The sequence below is a fragment of the Acinonyx jubatus genome, chromosome D3 (genome assembly GCF_027475565.1).
Source record: "Acinonyx jubatus isolate Ajub_Pintada_27869175 chromosome D3, VMU_Ajub_asm_v1.0, whole genome shotgun sequence".
NCBI lineage: Eukaryota > Metazoa > Chordata > Mammalia > Carnivora > Felidae > Acinonyx > Acinonyx jubatus.
The window spans coordinates 84212570-84227701 of NC_069392.1; the positions used below are offsets into that span (position 1 = coordinate 84212570).

Sequence of the window (15132 nt, forward strand, 5' to 3'; positions counted from 1 at the left end):
TTAGAATAAGTTGAATCACAACATCCTTAAATCATCTTCTTAATACCTGCCCACACTGTAATGATAGTCCCTTTTTACTTCATATAAGTTACGTTTGGTTTTTTTTTTTTCTTAATCAGCATCATCAGAGATGTACCTATTTGGTAGACCTCTTTTCATTGTTTTAAATTGTATTAATCTCTGCTCTCATGCCATAGGGGTTGCTCCACAGTTTGGGGTTTATTTGCAGCTTCTTTTTCAAATCTCTTGAAATGGATATTTGATCATTAATTTTCAGCTTTTTGCTTTCTTAATAGATTTTGTAAAGCTCTACATTTTTCTTTGAGCACAACTTAAAATTCCAGTAGTCACAGTATCTTTCCCAATGCTCAGATTAAAACAGATGTTAAAATTGGAGGGAAAAGTGTTGTGGGAAATGTTTTTAATTTCCATCTGCCATAAGTAAAAAAATAATATTATCTCTGATTATAGCATTCATACATAAAATCTAATATATAATTTAAATCTTTGAACATCACTGGATAAAAATATTTTTAAAATAATAAAGGAAATGGTTAGGAACGATACAAAATAAAACAAGGCCATATAAATAAAGCATTAATAATTTGACAATAAGTTGATAATAAATTTTAACAAGTTATTTTTTATTAAAATGTAGCCTTTTGGGGCATCTGGGTGACTCAGTCAGTTAAGTATCTGACTCTTGATTTCAGCTGTGGTTATGATCTCATAACTCATGAGTTTGAGCCTCACCTTGGGCTCCATGCTGGCAGTGGGGAGCCTGCTTAAGATTCTCTCTCTGTCTCTCTCTCTTTCTCTGTCTCTCTCTCTGCTCCTTCCCACTCACTCTCACTCTCTCCCTCTAAAAATAAATAAATAAAAACTTTAACAATAGGGGCACCTGGGTGGCTCAGTTGGTTGATTGTCCAACTTTGGCTCAGGTCATGATCTTGCAATTGATGGGTTCAAGCCCCATTTCCAGCTCTGTGCTGACAGCTCAGAGCTTGGAGCCTGTTTCAGATTCTGTGTCTCCCTTTCTCTCTGCCCCTCCCCCACTCACACTTTCTCTCCCTCTCTCTCTCTCTCTCTCTCTCTCTCTCTTTATTTGTCTCAAATAAATAAATAAATAAATGGATATTTTTAAAAAACTTTAGAAATAAAATTAGATAAAATGTAGCCTTTCTCATGTTGGGTTAAAAATAATCTAATTTTGAACCACTTAACAGAGATTCAAATTTCCAAACTGACTCAAGAAAAAATAGAAAATCTAAAGAGCCTTACATCAATTAAAGAATTAAAGTTATTATTATACAACTTCCTATACACAACCCCTAGTCCCACATAGTTGCAATGTTGAAGTCTATTCAGCATTTAAAGGAGAAGAAATACCAGTCCCATGCAGACTTCTTCAGAAAACAGAGGAGTGATTATTCCACAACTCATTTTATGAGGCTACTGTAACCCAGATGCTAAAACCAGGCAAAGTCAATATAAGAAAAGAAAATTGCAGACAAGTATCTTTCATGCATATAAGTACAAAATCCTTCTAAAAATTAGAAAAGGAAGACTAAAGTGTTATAAGATAATACACTGTGATCAAAATTGGTATGTGCCAGAAATGCAAACATTTCCCAAAATCAATCAATATGTTTCACTATATTAATAAATTATATGATTATTATAATTGATGCTTAAAAAGCATTTGATAAAATACAATATTCATTTGTGAAAACAACTCTCAGAAAATGTAAGAATAGAAGGGGCCTTTCTCAAACTGATGAAGGACATCAATGAAATCACTCAGAAAATATAATTTTTAAGATAAAGATATTGAAAGATAAAGACATTTCATTCCTCATAAGATTGAGAATAAGACAAAGATATCCTCTCTCACCAATTGTTTTCAGTATTCTACATATTCTACTTAAAGTTCTGACTTGTGTAATATGACAAGAAAATAAAGTAAAATCATAAAAATTGGCAAAGAATAAGGAGCTAAGGTCGTGTACCTGGAAAATCCTAAGGAATCGATGAGAAAAACAGCTATAACCAAGTGAACTCGGTGATGTTTCAGGATAAAAAATTAATATGCAAAAATTTGTATATATGGGTATATGTATGAATATTACAGAGAGATTATATATGTATACACCCATATATATTAGTAATGAGCAATTACAAAATGAGAAGAAAAATATCATTTACAGTATCATCAAAAACCATCACATACTCAGAGATAAAATTGGCAAAGTATATAACAGACCTCTACGCTGAAAATTACATATTGCTGGGAGAAATTAAAAGATATCTAAATAAGTGGAATGGTAAACTGTGTTTATGATTGCAATAGTCAGTATTGTCAAGATGTCAGTTCTCTCCAAATTAGCCTATAGATTTGACACAATGCCAGTAAAAATCCTAGAAGCCAGGCATTTTTCTTAGAACTTGATGGGACAGTTTCAAAATACATTTGGAACAGAAAGGTCTAAGACTAGCCAAACTGTCTTGAAAAGACAAAACCAAGTTGGAATGGATACCCTTTCTGGAAAATTTTGGGATTTACTACAACTGACAGCAATGAAGACAGACAGTAGACAAAGAAGTCTATGGAACAGAATAGAAAGACAATGATCCATACATATATGGATTAGTAATTTTTTACCAGGACACCAAAGTCCTTTCTCCCAAGCTCATTGCTCATTGCAATGAGAAAAGGAAAATTTCCTTAATAAGTGAAGTGACTGGATATCCCTATGGGAAATCATGAACCTCAACCCCCACCTCACACTATACTCAAATATCAATTTAACATGAATGGAACTTTGAGATAGGCCAACATTTCTTAAATAAAACAACGAAAGCAAACTGTAAAAAGAAATAATTTGGGCTTCATCAAAATTTAAACCTATGGTCACCAAAAAAGCATTATCAAAAAATTTAAAAAGATGGGGCACCTGGGTGGCTCAGTCAGTTAATCATCCCACTCCCCGTTTTGACTCAGGTCATGATCTTATGGTTTGTGGGTTCAAGCCCTGTTTTGGGCTCTGCACTGATTCTGTGGAACCTGCTTGGGATTCTTTCTCTCTCCCCTTTTCTCTACCCCTCCCTGGTTCACTCTCTCTGTCTCTCTCTCTCTTAAAATAAATAAATAAACTCTGAAAATAATTAAAAAGGAAATAATAAAAATGGAAAGCCACGAACTGGGAATAAATTAGTGATATGCTGAAGCTGGGTGTCCCTAGCTCGCAAGAACCTACCAGAACAGGCAAAAATAACCTACAGTGTTAGAAATCAGACTGGTGGTAGCTTCTGAGGCATGGCATAAGGGAACATCCTGGAGAGCAGAAAAGTTGTGTGCCTTAATGTGCTTTGTCAAAACTGAAAGGACATCATAAGTGACATATGAACATTTCATTATGTTTCGGTATACCAGTTAATATAAAAAATAAAATGCTAAAATTGCTACGAAAAATGTAGGAGAATATTAAGTTTCTTTCAATAACAAAGGACTTTTTAGAAAACTTAAAGAAAACTACTTTCCACTTTCTGGGCTTACATAAATATTATAAACAAAATGAATGAAAACTTGAAGATGAAGTTGTTATCATAAACATGGTAGAGAAAATTTCTAGTATATAGAATCATCACAACCAACGTGAGTAACAGTAAACTCAATTTTAAAAAATTCTGGCACAGGACACTTATATTAATGAATGTATAAAATAGATATTTTAATTGGAATATATATCGCTAAGGAAATTCTGGAAATCAATTTGGCACGGTCATTCTTGAAAGAGTTTATGGCATTTAATATAATGATTCAGATGTTAGGGCCCGATGTAAGTTAATAATTAAGGATATTAAAGTGACTCAAAATTTATATATAAGAATAAAGTAAACTCTATGACTCAATATGAAATGACTGAATCATTCAGCAAATTGAGCTAAAAGTTGATTATTTTACTGTAGCCTAATTTATATTAGTAAAAAGTTGGCATAAATTTAATATTCATCAAGTAGATCATTTTAAATAAAATATGGCATAGTCATACAATGGAATATTATGTATTCATTAAAAACTATGTCCCCAAGGAATATTTAATAGCATCTGAAAATTCTTATACTAGTGAGTACAATTCAAAGGGTTCAGTACTTTATATTCAGTATAATTACAATTGTATGTGAATTTATTTTTATGTTAAGATACACTATTACTTTAACAGAGATGACCTCTGGAAGGTATAATAGCAGTTGAATTTATTTTATTTTTAAAATGACTTACTGTATTTATTAGAGTGAACATAATTTACTCGGAAATGTAGATAATATTCAGTCAACAGTCATTTTTTTGTGAAAAGAGAAAAAGAGAGGAGGGGAGGAGGAAGGAGAGGAGAGGAGAGGAGAGGAGAGGAGAGGAGAGGAGAGGAGAGGAGAGGAGAGGAGAGGGGAGGAGAAGAGAGGAGAAAAGGAAGGAAGGGGAGAAGGAATTAAATTAATTGCTGGGGAATTTAAAAATACTGCTGTTGTTTTAAGTCCTGCCAATTGATTGAAGAAATACAGAGGTTCCAATTCACAGTGGCCATTGAACAGATGGCATCTGGCAACTGAATTTATTACTATTGCCACATTGTAATAAAATACATTTTGACAAATTTCAGCACTGTGGTAAAAATGAAGTCACAATTTCTGAAGAGTTCTTCACATCTCGATGAGTATAAATCATGCTTTGTTTCATTCCTGGTGTGTCTGCATTATACGCATATCAGGATGTGTCTAAATGTGCAGATATCTGCCTTCTCAGTGTGGCTCCATTTCTAAAGCTGCTGAAATTGAAGGCTGACCACTGCAATATCCCAATATTATGGAAAGTTGGAGACAAGAATATAAAATTCAGAATGATATTGAAAAATCTCATTATTTTCTGGGTAATATCTCGTTCTGTTTAATTCCTTAACACTTCATATAACTGTTAAAAACAAGGCAGACTACCTCAAACAATGGTGTGAACCTAGATTTCAAAATGAGATGAGTAATGATAAATTCCGCACTCCAGAGCATATGGTCAGTTTCTCAGATACCAGATTCTGAATGAATTTATTCATTGATGCTTAATATTAGACCAATGGCTCTGGTCCTGGGACTAAATAATATTTAGTGAACTGCTTATTAATTTAGTGCTAATATTAAAATTTCATGCTTTGAATTGTTATGTAACAATTGTTAACTATAGAGCAGAGAATGGGGCTTTCTTGCTGTCTCAGAAATGTTCTGTAGCCCCAGAACAGTGGCTGATGGGTGAACAGTACCATGAAATTCTAAAGATCAGGCAGGAAGATTAATTGAAGAGGAGTCTTTGAAGGTCTTTCACAGGAGGAGGGCAGCAAGGAGGAACACATCTCCCTCCAAGCACCAGAGAAGCAAAAGAACTACTCACAGAATTTGGATTGCTTGCCAGATTGGGCAACTTGCCTGTGGTGATGGAGCTGTAGAATCTGGTCGTCCCGCCCAGGCTGGTACCAGTGCGCAAGAGAGTTCGGGGGACAAGAGTTTGGAGATGCAAACTCACCACGATAAGTCTGAGGACAGGTTGCAAGATGTGGGTTACAGCTGTTCATGATGGCCATGTGAGAAGGAAGATAAAGGTCACCAACAAGACAAGATACGTTTCCGCATTTGATGAGACAACAAAGTTTGGATCTTTTAATGAACCAGCTGCAGTAATAAATTTAATTTAAACAAATGCTTTCCATAAACAGTGACTTTTCTGATCATGTGACATTTTGGAAAAAAACAATTTAATTCTCTTTCCCTTAAATATTTAAAGTTATCGTGAACAGTAAGTTGCATATAGAGTGAGTGTTACTTTGAGGAATCACTGGCTCATACAAACAACTAAGTGAAATCCAGAATTATAAATGAATTAACCAATTATTTATAGCTATTGCTAATCATGACAAAATCAGTTTTTACATATGTGTAATTATTTTATATGTATATTAGGTGTAATTATTAATTTTCTTTAAGCTATTTAATTTAAATAATACCTACACATTTTCGCGAATGAACTTCAACAAATATATAAGCCTCTACTCTCTGGAAGATCCTGGAAATGAAATTCAGAAAATTAGGGATGTCGCCAAAGAGCTAAAGAATTCTTTTCTTTTTGTGGGGCTTCTCCTTTTGAGCTATGCTTGGACTTTAAAAGGAAGAGAAGGTAAAAGATTAGGAGCTCACACTCACCTGCTTCGCTGAAGTTCCTGTAAAATTGAACATTTCCCTGTGGAACACCAGGTGGGTGTTAATATTTACAGATTTCTTGGTTTCCAAACATTTAGGCATAATACTTAGTTCCATGTTCCGTCCTTTTTTTGACCCAACCTTCTGAAGTATCAGGAGAAGTGGGATGGATACAAAGGATATGAGTGTCCTGCAATCAGCTAACAATTAAAACTTATCAGAATCCTTCTTTGAAAAAAAAGGAATGAATTGACATCCAATAGACATTTCCCAAATTTAGTCTAAGTAACTAACATGCAAAAGATGCATTTTGTGTTCAGGCAGCCACAATGAGCTGAATGTTCACTATGTGCTAGACGCACAAAATTATTTAATACCTACATTCCAAAAGCCTATATTTTAAAGAATACTCCAGGGGCACCTGGGTGGCTCAGCGGTTGAGCATCCGACTTCAGCTCAGGTCAGGATCTCTTGGTTGGGTTCATGAGTTCAAGCCCCGCATTGGGTTCTCTGCTGTCAGCTCAGAGCCTGCTTTGGATCCTCTGACCCCCTCTCTCTCTGCCCCTCCCCTACCTGTACTTGCTCTCAAAAATAAATAAACATTTTAAAAATACTCCAATTAATTATAAGGGAGCACATGTGTTTGTTGTTAGTATGGTTCTTCCTTTAAAACCAATTTTGCATTTGCAATGTTACGAGATGGAAATTATCAAGAAACTGGTCAAAGAGTTCATCATCCTGTCATACTCTATTACTCACTAGATGATGTTTTGCTTCATGTTAGAAACTTGCATCTCTGATCTGGGGTGCCTGGGTGGCTCAGTCAGTTGAGCATCTGAATCTTGATTTGGTCTCTGGTCATAATCCCAGGGTCATGGAATCGAGGCCTGCATCCAAATCCATGTAGATGGCCCAGAGCCTACTTGGGATTCTCTCTCTCTGCCCCTCCCCTGCATACACTCGTTCATGCGCTCTCTCTCTCTCTCTCTCTCTCTCTCTCTCTCTCTCAAAATAAATAAATAAACTTAAAAAATAATTTAAAAAATAAAAATAAACGCTAAAAAAACAAAACGTAACTCTGATGCTCTGTTTCCTACAGCCCCTGCATGCTCCACTTGTCTCCACCTGTCAGGCTCAAGCTAATAGCTATAGTTGGAATGTTCCTGCCTCAAACCAGATCCATTTAAAACCTCATCGGCTGAGAAAGAAAGGTTTCTGTCTTTCTCAGAGCTGATGACCCATTCAATCTTCACACATCACCCGAGGTCTCACTATGCCTTTTCCAGAACCATTTCTCCTGAGTGTAGCTACCCTTTCTTGCCAGACCTTGTCCAATTCAATTTGACCAAACCTTGTTTTGTAGTCCCCTTGGACTGTTCTTGTCATTCCCACCTGGACACTGGTCCCAGGCCTTTTGGGGTGTAGTCTATTCCTTTGGACCTCTTAATCCACCCCTAGAGTAGAAATGCTCTTGTAAATGCAATAGCAGATTCAATAATAGTAAGAAGCATCTTTGTTGGATATAACAAATCGTTTTGTAAATACTTCACCTTGCTATTGTTTTGGGCCATTTAAAATTAAATTATGCTTTCTCATATGTTGGCCATTATATAAACCAAAATTTTCTCAAAATACAATCTCATGGGCACCGTTTGGGATTTTTTTTTCCACTCTAGAATTCTATAGTTCCATATGTCTGAGTACATTTTAATCTGATATTTTTTTTATTTAACCTTTTCAAATATTTCTCTCTTCACATATTCAGCAGTCTTCACAAGACTTAATGTTGGTAGAATTTTTATCCATGGTTTAGGATATTGCATTTAAACAGCTAGTTTCTGTGTCTGCTTCGGCAGCACATACACTAAACAGCTTAGTTTATTTCCTAATTCTTTTGGGTGCTTGGAAATGTGTTGTTTAGTGTGTCTTAACAGTGTTCTGTTATTGTTGATTACCTTAAAAGAAAATAGTCGGAGGGGCGCCTGGGTGGCTCAGTCAGTTGGGCATCCAACTCTTGATTTCAGCTCAGGTCATGATCCCAAGGTCATGGGACCTAGCCCTGTGTCAGGCTTCATGCTGAGTGTGGAGCCTGCTTAAGATTCTCTCTCTCTCCCTCTGCCCCTCCCCCCCACACTCTCTCTCAAATAAAAATAATAATAATAATGAATAAAATAATTGGAATATACATACATACCTTGATGAATTGAAAACTTTTATAGACCTCCTTTCTTCCTATGCCTCTCACTTCTTTTGTTCCAACTGGCATTTTGTTCCAAATTGAACGGCCCGGCCTGGACCTATTGTATCAAAAATGAGAAGGGTGGCGTGCGCCCCGCAATCTATGTTCAAGCAAGCCCTTCAGGTAATTTTGATGCACATTAATGTCTGAAAACCAGCGCTCTCAGCAGTAAAACCCAAAGGTAGGCTCTTATGTGAGAAGGTGACATGATAAGAGGGTGGTTAAGACACCTGCCTCATACAATTATTTCACAAAGTTAAATAGTTTAAAAAGTCACTTCGGGGGGGGGGGCAATTTTAGCTATTTCACATTGAAATGGTCTTTCCAGTGGAAACCATCACAAATTTTAGTGAAGCAGCATATTTTACATTACTAAGGGCACAAAATGGTTTACTCCTTGTAAATGTGGGAAGATTTTTTCCATGAAAATGGAATCAAAGAAGAAGAATTTACTAGATAACTTGAGCTGCCTTCATTCTCTGCTGGATTAAATTAGTATACTTTTTAATTGAATCTCAAATCCTTGGAAATCACCCATTAGGATGAAATAGATTTTGAATATTTAAAAACCAAAAATAAAATTTCTTAGAATAATCCTTTTTGTGGGATGAAAGAAATAGTATCAAAAGGAAGGTTGGCACATTCTAGACATTAACAAGAAGGGCTTACCATGAGTTGCTAGGTAGCAAAGTGTGTGAAGCCTGGGGGAGTGGAAGGCAGACAAGAAGGTCACGGCAATACATTTTACCTGCTTGGTATCACCTACAGCTGGCCCAGGAAGGAGTCCCTTGGGGCAGGTTATCTGATATCTATGTATTTTTTTGTAAATGTACCTCACCAATTTCGACATCTAGAGCCCTATATCATGTGGATCGTATGAAATTCAATTATTCATTATTTTTCAGTTTTCCAGTTCCATATTTCTTTAATGTCCATTGTGATGATTGTACCCTTTCTCTGTTTATTTTTTCTAGGTTTTATCTGCTTACATTAGAGCACACAGATATTTCGGTGAAAATCCAATGGTTCTTTGGGTCCTCTGTAATACTCCATGGGTTTATAGGTGATTTTTCATGTGTCATCCATTTCGAGGACACGTGATGTCAGGGTTATTTTTTTTACATGATTTTTTTTTCAGATATCAAACTATGGGTGTGAATATCAAGGGTCAATGCAGCCTTAAGCAACACTAAAATTGGTTAATGATGTTTATTTCAATATTTTACAAGAAGTGTTATTTCTTGGCATGTTGGCAATGATTCTTTGGTTGCTATCTTCAGACTCTGTAATTGATAGAAAGGAAGGAATTTAGAGGAATGTTTTACATTCCACTTTTATAACAAAAGTATTTTACCTCTGCTCAACAGATGCCACAGACATACGATTACTTCCAAATGTAAAAGCTGAACATCAAAAGGGTCTTGGCCAAAGAAAAGATTTCTATTCACGCATTATCTGTATGCATGAGTCATTCTGTTGGGTCCAACTTTCATTTATACTCTTACATGAGATCAGGCCCCTTTGATCTGCTACTTGTAATCCCATTGGTGTGTGAAATGTGGTGGCAATGTGAGTGATGTATTTTAATGCAAAATATTGAGACTTTACTTTGATTGTACACAAGAATTTTAAGATTTATGGAATATATATATATATATATATATACTTTTTATTGCAGATAATTAATGGGGCAATGATCTTTCTTCATTGCTTCAGCTATGTAATTTATCTTGTTTTTCTTTTCTGGAGGATATGAATGTGAAATCCATATACATATTAGTTTTATGGGTCAATAATCCAAGTAAAAAATTGAATTAGATTATTCTGGTCAAAAATATCTAGACACTTGAATATAAATATGGTCCATTTGGTTACTACATTTCAAGCTATCAATGCTTAAATTAAATTTAACCCATTTGGAATCTGAATTTTTTGTTTTGTTTTTTGGCATCAGCAAAGCAATTCTCTGCAAAGTACCTGCCACAGAAAAGATTCTTTCTATTATATAGACAATTCCAGCTCAGTACCAATAAACACTCAGTATTTCAAATGGTGGCATTATGATGGATGATGGCACATTCTTAAACATATCAATCATTTCTCAACTGCAGCTGCACCATTATGCCTCTCAAAATCATTAATTCAACAGCACTGCCTTTCAAGCACGATTCACAATTAAATTCAAACTCACAAAGATGTATCTGCCAGCAGTTCTTAAACTTTTTATTATCATGACATTATTCTTTTTATAATTCCTCAATTCTTGTGGTGCATATTCGTCATGGGATATATTTATTTCATTCCTATAAGTTAACCAATGCTTATTTATTGATTGCTTGCTATAAACAAAGAATGTGGTGCTTGGAATTGGGGATATTTTATAGGTCATACCAAGTTCTTTGCTGCCTGGAACTTATGAACTAACCTTATTTTTTATAAAGTGCATCTGATGCATTTAAATGGGGATCAAGGGCTGTGGAACTTTGCAGTAGCCTTTGAGATACACAAGTTATAAAGCAAGGTTTGGGATTGTTGCCTGATAGTCAGATTTTCAACTGTAGAATACCCAAGAATAAAAGTGGCTATATATGTTTGTTTTGCTTAACAAAACAATATCTGAAGTCCTGCAGAAGTAAATAATGGCTATCTGCAATTATCATATGCTGAATGTGACTGTGAATACAATGTGTTTTGAGAGTCAGTCTAGGTGTGCATTAAAAGCTTCATAACACGAAGGTAAAATTGAGTAAATTCTTCCTTCAGTTAAATAAGACATTCCTCGCGGTAGTTATATATATGGCTTGCATTTAAGATGTGTGAAGTAGCAGACACTAAGCATCATTTTGGCAGAGACCTCACTTAGCTTTTACCCTTATGTTTCCATTGTACAATTTCACCATTTCATCCTCACCACAGAGAACACAACGCAACACAAAGTGTAGAATGAGTGAGTGAATGAATTATTGATTAAGAATAGTTTAACTGGGGTGCTTGGGTGGCCCTGTCTGTTGAGCATCCAACTCTTGATTTTGGCTCAGCTCATGATCCCAGGGTCATGGGATTGAGCCCTACATCAGGCTCTGTGCTGAGTGTGGAGCCTGCTTCGGATTCTCTGTCTCTGTCTCTGCCTCTGTCGCTCTCTCTCTCTCTCTCTCTCTCGCCATCCGTCTCCCCATATTGCACATTCTCTCTCTAAAAAGAAAAAAAAATATTATAATTAACTCATTTTCTCACACATCACATGGAAAAAGGTAGTGTTTCGCACCATGTACCGGTGTTCGCAAGGGGCACAGTAATGTTTTCTGAAGGCTGTAGGTAGTTCCACAAATTAATACAGTGCTACCATAAAGACTCACACCTGTTTTCACTTAATTTGCACCATTCTTTGTTTCTCTGCAGAGAGATTCAATGTATACCTTATGCCTACACCAAATCTGGATATTTATGGCGAATGCACAATGCAGATCACTCATGAGAATATCTATCTCTGGGATATCCACAATGCCAAGGTCAAACTGGTGATGTGGCCTCTCAGCTCACTGAGGAGATATGGACGGGACTCAACGTGGTTCACCTTTGAGTCAGGAAGGTAAGCTCTAAGTGTCACAACCAGGGGGTGGGTGAAAAATAAACTCCTGAAGGAAAGGTTCTGTCCATCTGCCCAGGATGACCACTGTGTTTAGAAAGGGTAGAAATGACCAAATATATAATTTCTCCAGATTCTTTTTTGTTTTTTTTAATATGAAATTTATTGTCAAATTGGTTTCCATACAACACCCAGTGGTCATTGCAACCTCAGAGGAGGTGCCCTCCTCAGATTCGTGTTGATAACCTAAATAAAGTGTGTTCATTCTATGACAGGTTAATTACCCCATTCTAAAAATTTCAGTCTTTTACACTGGCCTCAAACTGATTTCATAATTATTTCTATCATGCCATATAGTTTGCAATATTATTACAATACTATATTTTTAGTGTATCCAATAATATTATCAGTGCAATAGGATTCCCATAAAATTCAACATGTCCCTACTAGCCTTATTTTTGTGAGTTCTTTATAAGCAAAAAAATTTTGAAAGGAGTTTTATATTAAATTGTTTAAATATTACATTTTAATATTGCCGATATTACTATTGCCGATAAGTTAATCCAGTATTCATTTATCCAGATTTTTATGTTAACATTAATTAAGTGTAAATGTTAATTCAGAGTGACTGAAGAAATATTTTCAAACCTGTAATATATGAAATGTATAACACAGATTTTAAATACAGTATGTCAAAAGCAAGTATGTTGGTTTCTTAATTATAGCATATGGTCAGAATCCGTAAATGTTTTAAATGAGTGGTTGTTTCTTAATCACAATTTACAGACAGAAGTTTAGACATGAGCTTCAACCAGCTAAGTGAATATCTTTGCGCAATGACCCCTACCCCTTTGTGATATTGTTGTCACATATACAAGACAAGACCTACTTAGATTTGGGGATTCTGTATAATAAGAGATGTTTGACGTATCAGTCTTCACACTGGGGACATGATTTATCACATTCTGAAAATGAATCTGTGACATTATAAGATAATTTTAGCAAAGTTTTATTGTACTTGATACAGCAATCTTAATTTCATAACTTTGCTCTTACAAAACTACTAAATACTTATTCAAGGTCAGTTTCTAATAATATCCATCTAGGTTAGGTCAAGGCCATATATTTTTTAGAATTTTAAGCAGAGGGGAGAAAATAAGCCGAGCTGAGCTGAAGTAATTCTACCACTCAGTTTGCACTAGGTTATATTAAACCCTCTACTACACTGATTTCTCTAAGAGGCTCCAATCCTGTGGTTACTTAGTGGTTATGAGTTCACTCAACTGTCTATTTCCAATCTGCCTAGATATTGACAGTAATAAGAGTAATCACATTTTAGATAACTGTTAGGAAATAATTCTCTTAAGAAAATGAATATTTTGGGGCATGTATACTATTTTAAAATTTATAAGGTTATGAAAAAGGGATTATAACTTACTGACCTAAGGTTTCCGATACATTTTTTTTTACTGGTCATAAAAGTTAATGTACGTATAGAAAAAAGTGATGGTTTATTTTCATTACTTAATAACATTACCACCAAAATTCCCTCCTCTGGATTTTTCTCCTAGGTGTTCCTATTTTCCTATTTTCTTTTTTTTTATTATTTATTATTAACATACAGTTGACATGCAATGTTATATTGGTTTCAGGGTTACAACATAATGATTTGATAATTCCATGCATTCTCAGTGCTCACCATGATAAGGGTGTCACCATGTCACCGTCTGTCATCATATAGTGTTATTACAATGTTACTGACTGTATGCCCTGTGCTGTACTTTTCTTCCATGACTCACTTACTTTATTTCATAACCAGAAGTTAATCTTCATCTGTCTCCATTCTCCCTGTCCCACGGCTTTCTGGCAACCACCAGTTTGTTCTCTGTATTTGTGTGTCTGTTTGGTGTTTGTTTGTTTGTGTGTTTGCTCGTTTGTTTTGTTTTGTTTTTTAGATTCCACATATAAGAGAAATAATATGGCATTTGTCTTTTTCTGTCTGACTTATTTCACTTAGCATAACACCCTCTAGATCCATTCTTGTTGCAAATGGCAAAACTTCATTCTTTTTAAAGGCTAAGTCTATCGCGTATATATGAGTGTGCAGGAGGTGGGAACATACCACATCTTCTTTATCCACTCATCTGTGAATGGGCATTTTGGTTGCTTCTACGTGTTGGCTATTGTAAGTAATGGTGTTTTAAATATAGGGGTGTATACATCTTTTTGAATTCGTGGTTTCATTTTCTTTGGAAATACCCAGTGGTGCGATTACTAGATCATATGGTATTTCCAATTTTAATTTTTGAGGAGCCTCTATACTGTTACCTGTCTATCCCCTCATTTCAGAAGGCATCTTCTCAGGATTTTGAATAACAGTAAGGTTTCTTTTTCTTTTATGGTGGTTATGGAGAATTTTCACTCCATTTATAAATGTTCACATTAGTTTTTGCCAGTTTCTTTCTTGATTCTTCAGAGTCTTTAAGGGGAACAGACTGGCTCTCCAACAGTGTTTAAGTTGATATTCTCAACCAAAACATCCAACTACCTGATGTGCAACTTGGTTTATCTGACAGTCAATATTAATTGGTCTTCTGTGATCTTGGTAATTTTTAATAATTTTAAGATACATTAAAAAATAAAACATATCAGAGTAGGTAAGGACCACAGTCTTCAAGGTTTTTATGTTTTATTTTTGTTTTCTTGTTTGTTTAGTTTTGTTGGTTTAGGAGATAATTTTTTTTCTACACTTTTTTATCAGAATAACTTCTTAATAAATAATAATATTTAAAAATCATCTTGACACCCAGGCTCCTCTGTGCCTGGGAATCGGAGAGAACTAGATTTAGGTCATTGCTCTGTCACTTGTTAATAGCTTCCAGTTTTCTTCTTTGCATTAAAAGTAGTATCATCTCTACCTCCTACATAAATTTGTAGAGATTGAGCGAGTTTGTGATCGGAAAGCAGCACACAGCACAGTACTGTCACGCGATGGGCATTTAAGAAACCATGATTACGTACGCTTCTCAGAAATTATGTATTTATTTTCCACTTTCTGAACGAAGCTTCT

General features: G+C 35.2%; 1 protein-coding gene across 1 annotated transcript in view; it reads left to right on the forward strand.

The window, feature by feature from the left end:
* DOK6 (docking protein 6) overlaps positions 1–15132 on the forward strand; it is a 365783-nt gene that overhangs the window by 214255 nt on the left and 136396 nt on the right. The window contains exon 5 of the mRNA XM_027069157.2: positions 11876–12065. Coding sequence (XP_026924958.1) covers positions 11876–12065 — 190 coding nt within the window. The remainder of the gene's footprint in view (positions 1–11875; positions 12066–15132) is intronic.